This window comes from Leuciscus leuciscus (genome assembly GCF_965113295.1).
Source record: "Leuciscus leuciscus genome assembly, chromosome: 20".
Taxonomy (NCBI): domain Eukaryota; kingdom Metazoa; phylum Chordata; class Actinopteri; order Cypriniformes; family Leuciscidae; genus Leuciscus; species Leuciscus leuciscus.
In genome coordinates this window covers 23,824,783-23,847,006 of record NC_138744.1, presented here as the reverse complement: position 1 = coordinate 23,847,006, position 22,224 = coordinate 23,824,783, and the positions used below count along the sequence as shown (strand labels likewise).

Sequence of the window (22,224 nt, the reverse complement as noted above, 5' to 3'; positions counted from 1 at the left end):
TCGTTACCTTAAAGAGCTATTTCTGTTTGATTAATCCTATAAACCCTAAAGGGACTGCATAACCAAACATAGAAAGTATCTATGAAGAGAGAAAATAAGTGTTAAATAAAATAAACAAATATTATGACTGATAAAAGGCATAATATATAATATACTATATATACATAATGAAGACAGACTTCACTGCCAGTTCACTTCACTGTTCACACACACACACACACACACACTGTTCAAGTCCTCTCTTGTATAGATAGACATCGTTCATTGAGTCCTCACTTGGCCAGTGTAGAGTGACATTGGTCTGTTAGTAATATAGACATGTATGTGTGAGTGCAATGGCACATAACAATGGCAAGTAAATTGTTAGGGACTGCATAACCAAGCATAGAAAGTATCTATGAAGGCCTATATATAAATATATATATAACTTATAGTTACAAAATAAAGACATACTTAACTATTCACACACACACACAGTTCCATTGCAGGCTATTGTGAGTCCACTGTTGTATAGGTAGAGATCGTTCAGAGTTGAGATTCAATCTTGGCATGTTTATTTTTTTTAATTTTAATTTTTTTTAAAGTTATATTATGAAAAAAATGATTTCATTTTTGTTTCTTCAAAATGACCAGATGCAGCAAGTCAACTCAAAAGTTTTGAATTAGATCTTAAAGAAAGGTCCACTGTTGGATGGTAACGAACGACATATGTTTGGTTGCATTTAAATTGAGCAATATTTCAAACACTGAATATCTCTGTACATCAACATCCTAGAAACAAAGGAAACAGAAAAATAAGGACATGTCTATTGATTTTTTTTGTTTTTTTGTTTTTTGTAGAAATGATGTTTTAATTAATAGGCAGCCAATACTATCTGTCGCATTATTAATACCTTTATAATATAATAATAATTACATTATAATTATAACATTGAGTTGTAGATCCCCTCTTGGCATGTTTTTTTAATTTTATTTTTTATAAAAAAATGCATATTTGAAGTTATATTCTGAAAAATATTATATAATATATATATGGTAACCCTTTATAATAACTGCATTTAATTAATCATTAGTTAAGCATTAGTAAACAGTTAAATCATAATTCATAAAGCAGACATTAATAAGCCGTTTATAAATACAGCTTTAAATGCTGTATTATTGATTTATAAGGATATCTATAATGTGTTTAATAATTGTATTTTCATACTTTATTAATTATCAATTTATAATTTCTAAATGAAGTATAGCATTATTTACAAAGCAGTTATTTAGGAGTTGTCAGTGATTAATAAGATCACTTAGAAAGTGTGAGTAAATGTAGTAGATTCAGGGAGTTATAAAGCATTTAGTAGTGGTCAGTTCACTATTTTGTGAGCAAAAGTGAGGACTAGTTATGCCTAGTAAAGCATTTATAAAGGAGATTTAAAGACTCAGTTATCTTCTAAACAGAAAAAGGAAACAAACACAACACAACACAATGATAGAGAACATAGAAATATTAACAGCCTTTAAATCTCCTACATAACTAGCATAACTAGTCCTCACTTTAGATGAGCTCACAAAAAATTGTGAACTGACCTCTACTAAATGCTTTATAACTACCTGAACTACAGTAGAAATACATGTTAATAAAGCATTTATTAACACACTAAGTAACTATTACTATATGTCTGAATAATAAGTGTATGATGTATGAATGTACATTGAATTAGTTTAATCATTTACTCACACTTTCTAAGGGATCTTATGAACCACTGACAACTCCTAAATAACTGCTTTGTAAATGATGCTATACTTCATTTAGAAATGATAAATTGATCATTAATAAAGTATGAAAATACAATTATTAAACACATTATAGATATGCTTTTAAAACAGGAATAAAGCATTTATAACTGCATTTATATACTGCTTATTAGTGTATATTAATGCTTTATAAATGAATTAACTCTTTACTAATGCTTAACTAATGATTAATAGCGTGCAGTTATTATAAAGTGTTACTGAAGCAGTTAAACAGCAGCTCTACAGTCTCAGAGCCTCTCTAGGACAGCAGCCATTCAGACAATAGAGAAGTGTGAACGACGTGTGTTAATGGGTCACTGCAGTTCCTGCTCCAGCCTACAGGAGCGCTGCTGAGTATGGACTTAAACACACACACACATGTAAGTCCCCACTTGGTCAAAAATGTACAAAATTAACCAGAGCGTGTTTTGGCTGATTTTAACATGTTTTAAAGCATGACCAACAGGGGACTTGAAAAATGTCCCCACTTGGCTCGACGGTCCCCTGTTAGTGAGTGTGTAACGACACCAAGGTCCCCAGTTAGATAGATAGACGAGTACACACACACACACACACACACACACACACACACACACACACACGTTTCCAACAATATTTAATATAATGAACACCATGTTTGTTGTGCCTTGTAGGCATACGCTATGTGCAGTACTGCATAAAATAATTATAACAATAACCTATAGCAGCCTATAAATCTTCCAAAAGATTTCAGTAACAATGCTAGAGAAAAATATATTGATTATCTTATGTTACTTCAAATGTTTCCATTCGTTATGATGATATGAAATGAGATAATAGTAAAAACATAAAGCCTAATGTTTGGTGCATTTTTCCTTTCAAACGCAATCGCCCCAAAATATGATACATTCAAACCCACAGCGCGCTCCAAAATATGATACATTCAAACCCACAGCGCGCTCCAAAATATGATACATTCAAACGCACAGCGCGCTCCAAAATATGATACATTCAAACGCACAGCGCGCTCCAAAATATGATACATTCAAACGCACAGCGCGCTCCAAAATATGATACATTCAAACCCACAGCGCGCTCCAAAATATGATACATTCAAACGCCATTGCGCTCCAAAATATTAAACAACATGGTTATACATATCTATGTTTGAGCAGATATCCACAAACAGTATTTAACAGTAAACACGGGTCTAAATAGTATAATATTCACCATATATCTAGCAACAGTTCAACTGCAATGTGAAGTTTATGCAACAATACCATAAACTAATAAGTAAGAATTTCTTACCTAACATCTTTCTTGTCTTCAAATCGCGTTCTTCTTCTTCTGGGGGTAAATCCAATGTAAGCTCAGACGTGTCTTCCAAACTCGACGAAAAGCAGAGACTTGTGAAGTGTTTAGGTGTTTTGTGTTTGAGGTAATGAGGGCGTTCGCGTCCCATGTGGACAATTTGCATGTGAATCACTTTTGCGCGAGTGGGCGTGGCCGAATTAAAAGTAATTAGCAAGCGTTTGAGATACTGGACATCCTGTTGGTTTTATACAAATTACTTAAACAGAGAATATTTGTTTTCAGTTTGAATCCGATCATTTAAAAGTACACACTTAAATGTGTATAAAGGTATATGGCTCATAAATGTGTGACAAGTATTCGCTGAGTTTTGTTTCAGTTTATAGACGTGCTCAAGAAAAAAAAGTTCACCGCGACGGAGAGGCAGAACGCACACCCTGTTTATTTGCTTTATTTTACAAAAGCACAATGTTTTGATTTGATTGTAAGTGGACACATACAAAAGTAGAAATATCACAGATTCTTTTTTTATATTTCTTTTTTCTGTATAACCATAAATGACGGAGTAATTTAAGTTTATTGTACTACAATGTGAAGAAAATCCTCTTATAAGCGCCGACGCGTTTGCCGACCTCAGAGGGTTAACTGACAAGCTGAGCCATATCGCATCAATATCGCGGACGTAGCGCCAGCGATAATTAATGCGATATGGCTCAGCTTGTCAGTTAACTACGGCTCTTTATGCCGCTCCATCTGAAAGCAGGTGAAGGCGATTTACTACTAATCAAGGAACCGGCTTTACTGATGAGATGCGCCTGTCATGTGATATATCGCCCAGCCCATATATTATATATATATATATATATATATAATTTTTATTTTTATTTATAATTTCTTTTTATATATTTTAAAGGTTTAATCAAACTTGTAGGGTCATTAAAAACAAATTACCAAACCAATCCCCTCCAGACATCACTTTGGTACACTACTGTATGTTCCACATAGTATGAATGTGTGTAGTATTAAAGAAATTCGGACATACTACATCTGGCATGTTATCACTGTTATGTGACCTATGGCATCAGTTGCGTCGCTTTACCTCCATTCACAAATCCTCTCCTGTGACCTCATGGAATAGTAAAGTGCCCATCTAATGCGCACTTCAGAATCTCTGCAAAAGTAGTAGGTCATTTCTGGTATTTTTCACAGAGCAGGGTTTCATAACCCGATTTTAAAGCAATCTGAACCCTACTTCTAAATTGCACGAGTGAAATGTTCCTTTATCCCAGGGTTAAAAGTGGGGTTTAGAATGCCGATAACTCATGAATCATTAGGTGCTTTTCACACTGTGCTTAACCCAGTCATTTTCTTTTAGTTTGGAGCCTTGGCTGGTCAGGTTATGGAGTTGCACTGGATAGTGCTCTGTAGACTTGTCCTGGTCACAAGAAAGCACAAATGTGTTTGTGTGTGCATGCAGACGGATGAGAAATGTGCTCTGGTACGTTTAGTTTCGGGTAATTTCTAGTCCATCTAGTCAGGGCAGCCTACAAAACCCCTTCCCCTCCACCGCAGCCAGATGATCCCTAAAGCATCTTACTCAGACCTCAGTAGAAATAGTGTGTGTATAGTGTGTATTCGAAAAAGCACAAACTCGCCTACAATACGCGTATTTGTCCTGTGGAATTTAAATTCTTATTGAGAAACCTCAGGCTGGTGTTTTTTAGTTTCATTTTCTATGCCTTTTTGACAAGGCCCTGTAGCAGCTGTCAGTCATTTCCCCTGCTCTAGCGAGTGCCAGCTCTAGTTCATTACCTAAAGCCTCCACGAAGCCAGACCACCAGACTCCAGCACAAAGAGTTACGATGGGGGCCAGGGACTCTGGAGGAGCTGCTGTGTTATTAGTGTTGCGTCAGAATATTCTACTTCAGACTTCTTTCTAGTTGTTTTGCCTCCGAGAGACAGTATGTGCATTAATGCACCTCTTCTATGGACGGAGGTGAACTTTCTTTTACTGTAGCTTTGAGACGGGGTCTAGGAACTACATTACAGTGAAGGCATCCATATTGCATAGCAGCAGTGCACAGTGTAACTGCGCCTCTAAGATATGCCCAACCTCTCCGTTTGCTATTTTCCTCACTCGACTCTGCGTGCCTGCCGTTTGTTGAATGCTGTTAAATGTTTAATTTCCACCAGATACGGTTGCAGAGAGACACGCTCAAGGACAGGGGTCCAAATACATAAAAAACACAGCCAGCTAAATCTCTACATATTGCCCCTCGTTATCTGCGAGCGAGATTTGCTGTGGTGTGAAATTTAAGGAAATTATTTCACTCAAGTTTGGAGGGTGTTGAGGGACTATTGGGTCATGATGTAATTGCGTGAAATTCATAAAGGTCTGTGTGTCCCACTTACAAATGGATGTATGAACACATGTCTTTGAGTGTAATACTTAATGCTACAGCTCATTCTTTTGAGTCATGTTTTGTTGTTGTTGTTGTTGTTGTTGTTTTTCAGAGATTGATTGCTTTTAAAGTCCACATGAAACACTGTTAGCAAGCCATTTTATTCTTGTAATCTTATGGGGCTTGATTTTAGCCAATGGGAATTGTTTGGATTGTGAAAAGTGGGTGTTACATAATACAGTAGTATTAAGGTAAAAGTTATTAAAAAGGCAGAGCAACTTATTACATTTTGATTTAAAGATTACAAATACCTTTTATTTTTATTTTTTTGGTAACACAATGTGCTATTTGATGCATGGTCTTATAGGTTTTTTTTTCCTCCAAAGATGTAAATATAACACATATTATTGGAGTATGTTTTTACAAGAAAATACTATTTCAGTCTTTCTACTTAAAAACAAACAAACATTTAATTCAGTGTCACTTGCCATTTGTTTTGTGAAATTGCAATTTCTGAGTGAAAGTCGTTTCAAAGTAAATCCTACACCATTTTTTTCCTGTGTAGTTGATGTTATTTTCAACATTTTACTAATTTTTAAAGTAAAAAAAATGTTTTATCTTATTAAATGAACCTGAGCATACATGAATAAAATTAAGTTTATTTTATTAACTGACATTAACAACGATTAATAAATACTGTAACAAATGTGTTGCTCATTAATTACCCTTTTGTAAATTGTTACCCCACTCCTTCTTTTTTTTTATTATAAATTATGTACTGATGAATTGTTAACAATAAGACCAGCAATGTGTATTAAGTGAATTCAGTTTATTTATTTCTAGTAAGTGTGATATAATGTAACATTTTTCGTTAACACTTTACAATGTTTCATTGGTTAACATTAGTTAAAGGGATAGTTCACTTTGAAATTAATTTTTGGTATGTTTTAGCTTACCTCAAGGGCATCCAAGATGTAGGTGTCTTTTTTTCCGCAGTAGTTTCAATTTTGATATTTTTAGGTCAAACCGTTCTTGTCTGTCAGTCATATAATGCAGGTCTATGGTCACGGTCTCAAAACACAAGCACAGAGTCCAAATTAAAACAATTCCCCGTCGTCCAAATTAAACAATTCCCCATCGTAAGTACACATTGATGGCCTAAGACACGAAACGAGCGGTTTGTGTGAGAAAACGAACAGTATTTATATCGTTTTTACCTCTTATACGCAGACATGTCCGAGTGATCTGATCTGACGTGTACGCAGACTGGTGCATAGATATATACACTAGATGTCGCCTTCGTTCCAATGAACTGCCGTAGACAAGGCGACATCTAGTGTGTATATATCTATGCACCAGTCTGCATACACGTCAGATCAGATCACTCGGACATGTCTGCGTATAAGAGGTAAAAACGATATAAATACTGTTCGTTTTCTCACACAAACCGCTCGTTTCGTGTCTTAGGCCATCAATGTGTACTTACGATGGGGAATTGTTTAATTTGGATGACGGGGAATTGTTTTAATTTGGACTCTGTGCTTGTGTTTTGAGACCGTGACCATAGACCTGCATTATATGACTGACAGACAAGAACGGTTTGACCTAAAAATATCAAAATTGAAACTACTGCGGAAAAAAAGACACCTACATCTTGGATGCCCTTGAGGTAAGCTAAAACATACCAAAAATTAATTTCAAAGTGAACTATCCCTTTAACTACATTAGTTAATATAAACTAATAATGAACTGCTCTTCTACAGCATTTATTAATCTTTGTTAATGTTTATTTCGACATTTACTTATACATTTTTAAAATCAAAAGTTGTATTTGTTAACATTAGTTAATGCACTGTGATCTAACATGAACAAACAATGAACAGCTGTATTTTTATTAGCTAACATTAACAAAGATTAACAAATAGGCTGCAGCAGCAAATGTTTTGCTCATGGTTAGTTCATATCAGTTAATATGTTAAAGGACAAGTTCGGTATTTTACACTTAAAGCCCTGTTTTCAGATCGTTTCTGATGAAATACAATGGTTAAGATTGAAATTTGGACAAATGCTGCTGGCCCGAGAATTTTCGGTTTCTGTGGTAGCACCCCCCCACCTCCACAATGGTTGCATAGGTGCACTGGAATAATCCTTCCTAAAATGCATTAAACTTTCGTTTACAAAGACGTGAAACTCACCGAGTGGTCAGGGGTGTTCACTGATATGCTCACACAAAAATCGCTGCAAAAGATGCTTTCCAACAGGTTTTATCGTAGTTTTTCATCCAAAACAAGTCAATGGAGTTGGACAAAAACTACGATAAAACCTGTTGGAAAGCATCTTTTGCAGCGATTTTTGTGTGAGCATATCAGTGAACACCCCTGACCACTCGGTGAGTTTCACATCTTTGTAAACGAAAGTTTAATGCGTTTTAGGAAGGATTATTCCAGTGCACCTATGCAACCATTGTGGAGGTGGGGGGGGTGCTACCACAGAAGCCAGCAGCATTTGTCCAAATTTCAATCTTATCCGGTGTATTTCATCAGAAACTATCTGAAAACAGGGCTTTAAGTGTAAAATACCGAACTTGTCCTTTAACTAATGTTAGCAAATGAAACCTTATTGTAAAGCGTTACCCATTTTTCTCTCTTTTAGAGCTCATCAGGTGCTTGGTAACACACTGAATGTTGGCAGACTACAGCAACCTTTGTGCATATTGATTTAAACCATAGCTGAATGTTCATGAATTATGGGGGGTTCGTTTTTCTCAGGAGGACTTGGTGGTGAACCACATGGCTGCCAAAACCATAGAGAATGTGTGCAGCCGAGAGTCTCAATACGCCCAGGGATTCATCACTGCAGAGGTGGGACCTGCACTCTGGTTTCTGTTCACACACTCCACAGTGGATGCACTCAGGGTCAGCGCTATATCTGTGAGTATCAAACACATCATTCTCATCACTTTAACAGGGTGTTCAAACGCATACTGCTCAACAGTTCATACTGTTTAATTCATGTTACATTCAAAGAGTTGATTACAAAAGTTTCTCAATGCATCTGAATTTTTCAGCAACAACGTGAGATTGAAAATATTTTGGTTAAATGTGCTTTATTCAAGCTGCACTAAAATATGTCGACCCACTGCAAGGAAATCTGAGCTTGCACAAATGATATGGTCAAAGAAAATAGTGCAGGGAATTTCATGTTAAAGGGATAGTTCACCCAAAAATGAAAATTATTTCATTAATTACTCACCCTCATGTCGTTCCATACCCGTAAATCTTCGGAACACAAATGAAGATATTTTTGATGAAAGCTTTCTGTCCCTCCATAGACATCTACGCAACTACCACTTTGATGCTTCAAAAAGTTTAGTCGAGTGGTAGTCCAAAATTTTCTGAAGAGGGACGATCACCCTATATTATAAACAGATTGAATTTAGGCATTTATTCACATATAAACATTAATCAACTCACACATCAGTTGCGGTAAATGGAAGCTCAAGCATGTTTGAGCTTCCGTTTGTCAAAGGAGGGACAGAAAGCTCTCAGATTTCATTGAAAATACATTTCATTTGTGTTCCGAAGATAAACGAAAGTCTTAAAGGTGCCCTAGAATGTGAAATTGAATTTATCTTGGCATAGTTAAATAACAAGAGTTCAGTACATGGACATGACATACAGTGAGTCTCAAACACCATAGTTTTCTCTTTCTTATTTAAATCTCGTTTTTGAAAAACACCCCTGAAAAACAGGCGAATCTCCACATAACACCAACTGTGACGCAACAGTTGGGATCATTAATATGTACGCCTCCAAAAATTTGCATATGCTAGCCCATGCTCAGTGCCAGGCGAAACTGCGCAGCCGAATCATCAGAAGTTCTGCAGGTGAAGAAACAAGCAGGAGGAGGATCATAGGGAAAATGGCAGATCTATCTATAATCTATCTATATATAATCGGATACCGCTACAGTTTAATTCGAAGTTGTTAGTTGCTCTGCCCATTTCACCGCAGACTTTTTTTCTAACCTGGAACAATATCAAGCAGCCAGGCTTCTCTCGGCGTCTCATACTGACGAAGGGGGCAATTTCAACTAACGTTATATTCCCGCAAGCGGTAAGTAGTGATTTTACTAACGGTAATTTACACTGTGTTATTTAGATCCAGCGCGATATTGTTTTTTTACTCGAGAGACATTGTGGCTTGCAAACGAGCGAACGAAGCATGGCAGTTGCTCAGTGTTTGGATGTACAAATGAACACAAACATATTTTTTAGCTCCTTCATCCGAGCCTCTGGAGAACCAGTGGGTTATGTGAATTTCTGATGTGTAATTGTTCAAATTCAGACAGATAATCTTTCTCTCAAAGTCGTTCAACACTATTTATGCATCAGTAAATCGCGTTGCAGTGATAAGATCTTCATTCACGCAATCAACAGACTGTCATCTGCTCAATGCTCACTGCAACCTTTTATGTGATGGGAATAGATCTAAATACTTAAAAAACTTCTCACGATTTATTAATCCCGATAGCTGTAATAGTAAAAACGTATAAAAGCTGTAATAGTAAAAGTTTTCCTGATAGCTCTACATTTAATGCCAGATATTTCATATGCAAGCATGTCAGCCAATCACAGCAGAGGGCGTTTACACTGAAGTCTCACAGCAGACACGCCCCTTCAAACTGAGTGTTCAAATCAAAGGATAAAATCAGGCTAGGAAATATGCCTTTTATTTCTAAATTATAACAAATTTTGATCTAAAAAACATACTAACATTATAAGGGCACACTAGGAAACATTATAAAATAATAAAATAATCCATTCTAGGGCACCTTTAAGGGTTTGGAACGACATGAGGGTGAGTAATTCATGTCAGAAGTTTTATTTTTGGGTGAGCTATCCCTTTAATTGTACCATTTTCCAGGTACAAATTACATTTTGAATTCCAGATATTAAGTGTTGTTTTAGACTTTGTCACCACTGTATAAAACAGTGTATAAACTTGTGTATACAAATTTTTAACATCAGAGCCACCTTGCATATTGTCATTGATTAGGGGTCCAAGCACAAAAGTTTTTAGATCTTTTAGAAAATTATCTTCTTTATTTGTCCCATTGGGACAACAGCTGTCAACTGTCCTGGGAGTCTTTCACGTTGGATGCTATAATAAGCCTGTGTATGTCTTCTTCATATCTTCACAACCGTATGGTCTAGAATTCAAATGGAATTAACGTCTATTAAATGTTTCTGCCATTTTAAAATGTTTAGAAAATTATCTTTTTTGAGCTTCTCCTAGGTTCTTGGTCTGATTTGCATGAAATTTGGTACGCATTATCTCAAGACCCACGTAATGAAAATTTATCAAAATAATTTTGATTCCTCAAATTGTTGTGAAGATATAAGCCAAGGCAATTTTGAAGAGGAGGTCTTCCATTTTGATTAATTGATTAATTATCTGCCAAACATAAAGAAACTTGATACCTATAGACAAGGGCATTCTGAGATGAATGTGCAATTCTGCTCATTTAAGGCGCTACAACTAACTACAACTAAAAACCTGCCATAAGTTATCAAAACAACTTTGAATCTTTGTTTGTTTAGCAGATAGGCCAATATATAGTTGGGTTTGGACCATAGTGACTAATTGACCTATAACTTGTGAGTGTAACAACCCAGTAAACTTGGAATTCGTTTTTCATTTATTTATTTATTTACTTAAATATTCAGAATGTTCAGCCACTTATTTGTGACCGTGAATGACAGATGAAAGCTGTAATGATGTCTGATATCTTATGGTAGGATAAGGAGTACTTTTAAGTCTATTGTTTTTGCATCATTGTAAATATATTCCTACATGTATGTTCATGCATCTTGTTTTGTGGTTTACACTGCGTACATAATGAACTTTTAAAGGGGTCATGACCTGGATTTTTTTGGATTTTATAATGTTTCTTGTGTTTCACTTAGTGGTGCACGATATATCGGCCGCCGATATAATATCGGCCGATATGGTCATTTTTTTTACACATCGGTATCGTTCCGATGTCAAAATAGCGCCGATAATCATTCCTGTTTATTTGATGTGTGAAGTTGAAGTTGACGATGCTGACTCGCGATCTTCGCAGTAGTGAACGCGCCTGAGAGAAATGCACATTTCATACGGATGACATAAGCAGAGAACAGTCTGTTTTCTTTCGTTTTGAATTGGTCTTTTTAAAAGTACACATTTCAAGCTTTCTATACATGTCTCAGGTCTGTGAGGCAAGTAGGCTACCTTATACGCTGATTTTCGGTTCATTTATGAGACAAGCTCCAGGTTCACGCGCTGGCGCCTCCATGTCGTGATTAAATATTTTCTACTATATTTCTTATTTATTAAATCCAGGCAATTGGTTGATGAAACATTGATTAAAATTAAGATACAATTAATACAAAACGAAATTTAATTTAAAGACAAGCTTTGTGCTTTCTGTTTGAGGTCTCTGTGAAAGTTTTAAAGCAGTCTTTTAGTGCCGCTTTCAGATCTCTCACGTACGTAACGGAGAACTGTCCCGTTCGTAACATTGTTTTTTTTTGTGTGTGAAAAAAATTTCTAAATAAATGCGACTTATAGTCCAGTGCGACTTATGTGTTTTTTTCCTCTTCATGACGCATTTTTTGACTGATCGTTTTTTGACTCGTAGATATTCGAATACATTGCTTGATATTTGATACCCATTCGAATTAGATTTTTCTCAAAAGTGACAGCCCTAGTATCAGGCAGAATGTAGTTGTATGGTCGTAATAGGAATTGCAAAGAACATCAGTCGTCTTGCCAAACAGTCCAGTTTGGCTCAATCCATATATTTGGCGACATAGTAGAAATTAAGCTAACGTCCTTCGGGCTATGCACGTACACATCCAGGCCGGGTCAGTAGCCTATACAGTATCGATCGGCTGCAGCTTGCTTTTACTCTAAAGTCTTGATGTATTGTCACCCTAGTAAAAAAAAAAAACAGCCTATGTGGAGGTGGAAAAATATCTTCCTTGAGTGATAAGAAGAGTTTCGTTTCACCATTGAATGGATGAAAAGCACGCTAACAATTAAAATATCCACTGTAGCTGCAGCCCAACTTTATTCTAGCCTACACGTAGCACGTACACGTAGCAAGTGTTCAGCGTGTGTTGATGTGAACCATGGACATAATCGAAAGTTTATGCACTGGGATTTTGTTGGGATTCACTTAATATATCAGAGATTGCTGAGGGGTGTTTATAAATATCTGGGAAATTTCTGGATGTTTCTTAATGACAGAGGTTAGGTACAGAGCAGCCTACACAATCGTTGAACTAGGCTGGAGGCGTAAATTCAACAGTACAGTTTTTCAGCACTTGTCAATCTCACCATTTAACCCAATGAGCATGTTATACAAAACTCTCAGACATTGACATTGCCTATTCATTGCCTTTTCATCCTTATTCATAGTGTGAATTCAGGACACACTTGTATCCTTTATAAAAATGTATTTCTATATAAATATTTATTTTTTCTTCTGAAAATCTGATGACATATTTTGCACATAGGTAAAGGTGCCCAATATCAGTCATTTCTGAAAATAAATGACAAAAGTAAAAAAAATATATATATATTATGTGTTTTGGAAAATAGCTCTTTATTTGATTATCATAAAAATGAGTTTTCTATACAGAGATATCGACATCGGTAAACATCGGTATCGGCCATAACAGCAATATTAATATCGGTTATCGGTATCGGCCACAATTTTCACATCGGTGCATCACTAGTTTCACTTATAATGTTGAAAACATTATCTACTGTATATAATACTATCATTTAGAGACAAAGCATTATGAAATAATTTACTTATGGTTTGTGATGCAGCTGTGTTAGATCCAATACAGTTGGCCGCCTCAACTTTCAACAACATTTTCTTTGCGAACTCTGCATTACACTGTTCCTCGTTTACAAAACAAAATGTGCTGAACAACATATCTCCGACGCGATCCGGAACGCCATTCAAATAAACCATCCACATGTTTCTGACTCTGGGATCCTTCTGAACTTCCTTCTGTACAGAGACACAAACAAGCTGTTTAAAGTGGACATGTCAAAGCAAGCGATCTTTCATTTGTCCTGTTGTCGACAGACTCAAGTGCCTAGAGTATGTCAGAAACTGAATGTGCATTTGTATACTGTGTCCAGTTTAGACCGTGTCAGTAATTATAATGGGTTATATTTGCTTTTGACCTGACGTGACGCTCACATCCATTGTAGGCAAATGTCAACGTTAAGTAACTGAATGCCAGTAGTATGGCCTTTGTTACGATGATGTATAACTATTCGACAATGTCAATGATTTTTTTTCACATAGCAGAGAAATCGACTTAAAATACTCCATTTATGATCATACAGATAAAAGCAATACATAATTTGTAACTTTTGTGTCCACTTACAATCTAAACAAAACGTGCTTTTGTAAAATAAAGAGAACAAACGGGGGTGTGCTTTCTGTCGTCTCGGTCTCTGTGTACTTTTTTCTGGAGCGCATCACAAAAATAAAACAAAACTCAGCGAATTCTTGTCACACAGACATGAGCAATATATCCATTGTACTTTGATCTAATTCAAAATGATGATAAATATTCTCTGTTTATCTAATCTGTCTGAAAATAGATAGATGTACAGTTGTTTCCATGTGAGCTCATTAACCCCTAATGTGAGCACGCCTATGGACTCCACACGCTATGCATATGGTATTGATCTCAGCAAACAACGGTCACATCAACTCGATAAAACACATAAAGTTTCATCTGATTAATTTACTCTGCATAATTTTGGGATGCGGTGAGGAATAATCCTGGACAAATTTACCTCAGAAGAAGAGCGCACAAGAGCTGTGGTTTCGGATTCATTGTGAGGAGCGACTTGATCCAGCCGATCTACCCTAAAAAAAACCTCAAACCCCAGAGTGTTAAGCTATGAAACTTGCAGGATGTTTTAATGGTTCAAAGACCATCTTTATGTCAAAAGTTCAAGGCAAGTTTGTTTTCTCATGTCATGACCCCTTTAAATATATAGTTCATGATGTTATGGTTAGGTTCATTTTATTTTTTACTCCAGACCTACATGCAAATCAACTGACACGTTCTTCTTTTTTTCCTTTAACTCAACTTGCTGTTATTATACTGGAAGGTTCTTAACCTTTTAATAAGACATTCACATTACATTCCTCCAAATAAATAAATAAATAATATTATGTAACAAAAAAGCAGCAGCATTAGAGATACTGTATTCAGCCCACCTCCACCCACCTGTCTTCTTCCATTTATCTGTCCTTCCAGGCTCTGTGTAAAATAACACGCCAATCTGCTGGGGCCTTCCAGAGTGTGATTGACACAGTGGGATTACCCAGCATCCTCAGCTGCCTGGTGTCAGGCATCAGCCGTGTCCAGCAACACATGCTCACTATGTTCGCTGCCATGTTAGCATCAGGAGCACATTCCCACAGATTGGTACAGGACCGGGTATGTACATACAAGCGCATGCATACATATTTATTAGGGCTGTCAAAGTTAGAGCAATCACTTACTTTACATTTTCAATGCAAAAGTAATTCAATTACAGAAATTCATTATTTAGTTATGCATTTTACCCAACTCTGATCCAGACCAAACATTCTCCAAACAATCATAGCAGGTTTTGGTTTTCTAAAGTAAAAATGTAAACTGTGAGGTACAGTCTTAATAAATAAATAAATACTTTATTGGCCTTGGCAATGTTTAGGAAGAGGTTGTGGGATTTGACGTAGCTGCATAATTCATGGTTATCAGAAATTTCCAAACATGTTTTTATACATTTAAATATGAATAAAGTGGTGGTGTGAAAGAAACATGCACCTTAATGAATGATGTTTTAATTTTCTCTTGGTTTTTTTTTTTTTTTTTTTTTTTTGCATTCAGAAAATATTCACTCTTTCCTCTCACTTTTAATGACAGTATTAAAAATAGTTTCAGTAGGGAAAAAAGAAAAGGACAAGCGTGCTCTGTTGTCCACAATTCAGTTGCACACAGCAATTCTAGCATGTGAAGTCCTATGTGAGATTTCTTTGAGTTAAGTTTGGAGCAAGGGAGAATCCGTGCAATTGTCCTGAGAACATGGTGTTTTGTACTTCCTGTACAAAGAAACCCAAAGGACACTGCTCAGATTTTACACACCTTGTTGCATTCCTAGTGCATTTATGAAAACACTTAAACTTGCACTGCTCTCTGCTCTCTGCTCTCTGCTCTCTCTCTCTCTCTCTCTCTCTCTCTCTCTCTCTCTCTCTCTCTCTCTCTCTCTCTCTCTCATATTCTGATTGTATAGTTCTCACTCTTTTTAATTATTTTGATAAAAAAAAAACAAAAAAACGGAACTATTAATAGACATACAGTACTGAACCATGATAGAGAAAAAGTCATATCACATTTAGTACAAAAAGTCTTTATATATTCCCCGTAATGGTTGATTAAGGCAATTGTAACACTAAAAATTAAATAACCCACTGTGTCTCAAATGAGAGTACATTAAACATTAAAATGGTTGGAAAATACTTTTCACTAAAATATCGGCTAATGATTTATTAATGTTGCAATCATAATATTTTAAAGCAGTGGTTCACCCAAAATTAATATTTTGTCATTAACTCACCCTTATATCGTCCACACCTATTGGTGTGGTACCACACTGTATTACTTGCTTCCTTCTGTGGAACTCAAAATGATCAATCTATTCATTTATTGATGTTTCACTCATTTCAATATAATAAATGTAAACATGGACTAGGGCTTTCAAGATTCAAAATGACACAATATAAAGCAATGGTTCCCAGACCTGTACCTGGTTTGTACATTCAAAGTCTTATAAAGCTTTTATGTGATATCTTTGTGTGATGAACAGACATTATACATTGAAATTCTTGGCATCTTCATACGTTCATAAGAGTAGTAGTAATGTCTGATTTGTGAATGAATCATCATTTTGAGTCAGATCTTTTCAGTGAATGGTTGATCCAGTTCACTAAATGTTGGTCTCTTCATTAAACAAAGCTACAACACTATTTATTAGTCTTCAGAAGACTTGGAACATAGTGCAAGAGTTTTTGAAAAAAGCCCTCTCATTCACTTCCATAATATTGAATAGGCCAGGAAATTCTTTTACAGTGTGTTTGTGTGTGGTTCAGGTATACCCTACATTATAGAGACAAAATGTGATGGTAATATCTGAAATCCTTGTCCTTGAGGGACATTTTATTTTTATTTTTTTTGGTCATCATGAGGAACCAATATATAAATCGTACTAACACCGTGTTTGCACCAGACGCCAGCAGTGTGATGCAACAAATTACAATAGAACTCATTATAATGAGTGATTTTGTCTACACTGGATGCGGCGCGACCAGTGTTGGGCAAGTTACTTAAAAAAAGTAATTAGTTATAGTTACTAGTTACTTCTCACAAAAAGTAACTGCGTTAGTAACTGAATTACATCATTACAAAAGTAACTAATTACCAGGAAAAGTAACTAATGCGTTACTTAAAAAAAACAAAAAAGTTTAAATATAAGAAATTTCTTGGATACACCCAATATGAAATGTTAAATGAATGAAATTGACACTAAATAGAACATCTTATTATTATAAAACATTGTACACTAATCTACACTATTTTAATGTTGCTGTGGGACAATGTGAGAGACACCTATTAACTTAAATATTAAAATATTTTCATTACTATAGTGCAACAATAAAACAATAGATGGTTTAGAACTTTTAATATTTATTGCACAGACCACAACTGGCCAACAAATAAGTCTAAAAATAAATTTTGCTTCTGAAGAAATGTACCAAAAATAAATAAATAGTAGCCTAATAAAAATATACATACACATACACTAGTGCATATAATTAAAATGATAAAACTCTCACACCTTTACAACTGGTAGACATTCTGTATAGCCTACTTGAAGTATTTTCTTCCTCACAATAGTAAGTTTAACAAAAAGTGCTTTCAATATAATACTGAACAATGTATCAACATAAATAATAATAATACAATATAATCTTTTGGGGGTTTATTTTTATAACCTACAGAGAACGTCATCATCAGAGGTTATTTTAGCCAAATTCTAGTCGTGTTTGCCGCACGTGCTCACAACCTTCAAACAAATATGTTTGAACGTTCCCTGCAGGTTATTTTGGAGTTTATGTTATATAAACTAATTAAAACATTGCATATGATACCAATATGCTACAGAGATTATTCAAATGCTGATATGTGTAATTTGTTTATAAATAAAGTATTTATGCTCGGACACATTCGGTCTCTGTCGCGCACTGTCGAGCGCGTTCTCGGACACACCCGGTCTCTCTCGCGCACTGTCGAGCGCGTTCTCGGACACACTCGGTCTCTCTCGCGCACTGTCGAGCGCGTTCTCGGACACACTCGGTCTCTCTCGCGCACTGTCGAGCGCGTTCTCGGACACACTCGGTCTCTCTCGTGCACTGTCGAGCACGCTCGCGACATTCGCCTCGCTTTTGTCGAGTCCCGCGCCTCATAAACACTCACACACCAGAGAAAAAACTTTGCAGCTCCTATGGCTGAGAGAGAGCCTACTCGGATGAAAACCGCTTCAGTGAGCTCAATTAAAGTAACGCCGCATTTTTATTGACAGTAACGGTAACGGCGTTGTAAAGGAGGAAGCAGTAATTAGTTAGATTACTCGTTACTGAAAAAAATAACGCCGTTAGTAACGCCGTTTATTTATAACGCCGTTATTCCCATCACTGGGCGCGACACGAAAAATCCCTGACATTAAACTGATGACTCGTTGTATTTATGACGACTCCAAGCTCTCGTGATACTTCTCATAGGAAGGACAAATGGATTTGCAAAGGTTGCTTTGCAGAGCTGTCCAGTGTAGACAGCTTCTTAGCTGTTGCGGCGCAGCGCCATGCATCACGTCAACTGTTGTGTCCGGTGTAGACACGGTGTAAGGGATGCATAACGCTCTAAAAATGCATAACGTTTTCTGTGATGGGTAGGTTTAGGGGCATGGTTTGGGGATAGAATATGCATTTTGCACAGTATAAAAATCATTCTGTCTATGGAAAGTCCCTGTAAAATTGGGCACCCAACATTTGTGTGTGTGAGTGTGGATTTGTTAAAAGGTCAGTAAATTTTGAAAGAATTCCCTGGCCGAACTCTTTCAAATGTCTTTCCTTTCACTAAAAGATAAATAAAATAACACCTAATTTTAACGTTTATTCTCCTTATCAGTCCTGTGCAAAACATGCTGGAAACTGGAAAACCACTTCCCAATTTTAAAGTTATCTAGACTATTTCATTAGGCTTTTCTTTTTTTTTTTTTTTTACTAAAATTAATGCAGATATTTGATTTTGTTACACACAATATTAAGTTAATTAAATGATCAAAATGATTATGTAAATAGAACTCAAAATAATGTTCGCAACCTAAAATGTTTAAATGGGTGGTTGATTTATGATTTCACTTTTCTAACTTTAGTTAGTGTGTAATGTTGCTGTTTGAGCATAAACAACATATGCAAAGTTACAATTCTGAAAACAAAAAGAAAACGTGTGTGACATCACAAAAGTGACATCACTAACCCTAACATTTACATAAACTGGGAACACGCAGTCCATGTTGAGAAGAGGAAGAGTTGTTGTAGTAGAGCACATTTGTGAGTCTGCTCAAGCTGTCGCATCCGTCTTTTCATGCAATAGAGTACGTAACACAAATGCAATAGCATGTCACTCTGTAGGCATCTTACAACATTTATCACTCAAGCGATTTATAGATTATCATGACAGGATTTGCTAATCAATGACTTGAAGATAGTTAACTCTACATCAGCAACATAAATGAATCAACTAAACATTCTGAAACATCTTGTTGCATTCTACATGTTGTCACTTCTTCTTGAGTCTCTCCATCATTGTCCGACTCCAGTTTAAACATAAAAGGCAGAACAGTTTCTGACATTTTAGTGCCTGTATGTAATCGGAGCTGCTAACACACATGAGCTCTTGAAGCTCCGCCCTCTGTGCGGGGAGCAGCAGCTCATTTGCATTTAAAGGGACACACACACGGAATGACGCGTTTTTACTGACCCTCAAAGAAGGACAACTTTAACATGCTGTACAAAATTATCTGTTGGGTATTTTGAGCTAAAACTTCACATACACACTGTGGGGACAACAGAGACTTATTTTACATATTGTAAAAAGGGGCATTATACCACCCCTTTAATTAAATCAATAAATTAGAATTCCTAACTTGCAACCATGCATTTATTTAAGTTGTTGTAACAGGTCCCCTCCTATTAAAATCCCCTGCTCATGTTTTTATCATGCTGAGAAACTACAGTATTTTAATAAAAAAGTGTCACTGAGTGTGGAGTGTGACTGAAGAAATTTAGAGCGTTACAATTGCCCCCAGTCTCCCCTACTGCACGTGACTTGTGATAGAATGGGCCAGTATGTATAAAACTTAATGGCAGAGTTTGAACTCCTTAGGCATAACGGTTTCGTTCAGTACATACTGACCCCAATTCTGATCATTTTCTTACGTTTGACCATAACCCTCCGAACAGTGCAGCAGTAGTTCAGCACGTCCGATTTGAAGAAAATGCTGCATATAGTGCAGATTTTTTTTTTTTTTTTTTAAACAAGTTCTGCCAATACGTTTTTGATTTCTTTCAGTTTGGCACACACACACTTTGTACATCCTGTGCCATCTCTCTCTGCTTTTCGTTATTGACAGCCTGTATCGCTCTTAGAACTGGCAGCACTTCATCGGTCAACAACTTTAAGATCGGACCATTTTTGTTAGTCTCAGCAACTATACAGTGTTCTGAAGCAGCTGCGTTGACAGGCGCTGTGCCTCACTGCCACTCAGCATTCTTTCTTTTGTTAGTAACACCTGCAGAAAGGTTTTTTTTTTTTTTTTTACTCTCGAGTCTTGACTTCTGGAGGTAGAAGTACTCTGGTCTGTGGTTTTCCAGTTGTTTCAAATTAAATGAGAATTATAGATTTTTTTTTTTCATTACATAGTGTTTACTCATTAGGCTACTATAGTGATTATTGTTTATGTTTTATAATGAAACAAATTTCAAGCTAAAGTATGTCATTTCTGTGCCACTGTTGTTCCCTAAATATTAGAAAAATTCCTTTCTGAAAAAAAAAAAAAAAAAAAAAAAAAAAAAACAACTCTTATAATAACATTATCTGTAGTATATACACTACCATTCAAAAGTTTGGGCAAAACTTTTTTTTTCTGTTTTTTTTTCTTCTATTTTTACATTTATTTATTTATTTATTTTTCAGTGTCACATGATCCTTCAGAAATCATTAATTGTGTCATCCTTCAGTAATATGCTTATTTGTTGCTCATTTCTTACTATTTAAATATGGGAAACAGTTGTGTTACTCGACATTTTTGTGGATACCATGATAAATATTTTTTTATATATATTTGCATATATATTTCCAGTATTTTTTGATTAATAGTTCAAAAGAACCACATTTGCTGTATTTGAAATAAGGATATTTGTCATGTTACAAAAGATTTGTCACTTTTAATGTCACAATTTAATACATCCTTGCTGAATAAAATGAATAATTTCTTCTTTTTTTTTAAACAGCTTTTCTGACCCCAAACCTTTAAATGGTAGTGTAGTTTTAGTTAATCATAATCATTATTTTTGTACATTTATCTCCATGAAACAACCTTAACAGTTATGTCCAGTTTTCATCAGGAATTATTTACAGATATACCAGTTCTTTCCCCACACAATTCTTTTAAATTATAAACTTATAAATTACTTATACATTTCTTAATCCCCAATTCAGAAACTGTCTGCAACTTATGTTTGTCTTGGATTTACCCAGCATGCTACCTGGTGTGTCAGGAGCGAGCAAAACATTGTACTGCTCTGTTTTGCTCTTTATCTGAGGAAGTGATCAATTGGAAAATGGGCTGTAGAAATTGATTTAAATGCCACTGTATACTGCCTTCAAGGCCCTCTCAGATTAACAATGCTAATTTTCTTTGACCTGTATTCATTTGCATGTAAATTTCCAATTTGACTCTACATTTTAGAAAAAAAAAAATATATATTTTGAGTGCCTAAAACTTAGTGGATCACCTCAGGACCAATTATAAACTGCTGTGGATTTCACTGCTTAATTCCCCTGACGAATAGAAGTCCAGAACGTGGCGTGTTTATTCATACATTGACTAGCATAGAATTTAAATTTCAATGAAGCACCGAGCGACTGGGCTAATTGGGTAAGGAAGTGCTGCAATCTCAGAGTGCAGCTTGGAATACTGTTGATGTAATTACGATCCATGCCGAGAGTACAGTAGGTGCGTTTGAAATTAATTAACTCCCCTTCTCGTGCTGTAGTTAATCCTAATGTTTCGGATTGTTTTGCTTTTGACAGTCCCCCACCCCCAATTATGCTGATAGTGAAAGTTAATCAATTCCTCCTGATTTGCTGCCCACTAAATGTTGTGGAACTCATTAGCTTATTAACCTCTGTTTTATATCAAGTGCATTTTGGGGTGCTTTTCCATCCCCTCCAGCACCTCGCTGTGTAAGTGATAGCAACTGTCAAATTACTGTCAGACAATTGGGGCTTATGCCACACTAAATGTCCAGAGACCTCCCGGTCTTTTTAAATGAC

The 22,224-nt window shown here is 35.9% G+C and overlaps 1 protein-coding gene across 1 annotated transcript in view; it reads left to right on the top strand.

The window, feature by feature from the left end:
- ulk4 (unc-51 like kinase 4) overlaps positions 1-22,224 on the top strand; it is a 321,586-nt gene that overhangs the window by 93,706 nt on the left and 205,656 nt on the right. The window contains exons 20-21 of the mRNA XM_082150256.1: positions 8,246-8,407; positions 14,821-15,003. Coding sequence (XP_082006382.1) covers positions 8,246-8,407; positions 14,821-15,003 — 345 coding nt within the window. The remainder of the gene's footprint in view (positions 1-8,245; positions 8,408-14,820; positions 15,004-22,224) is intronic.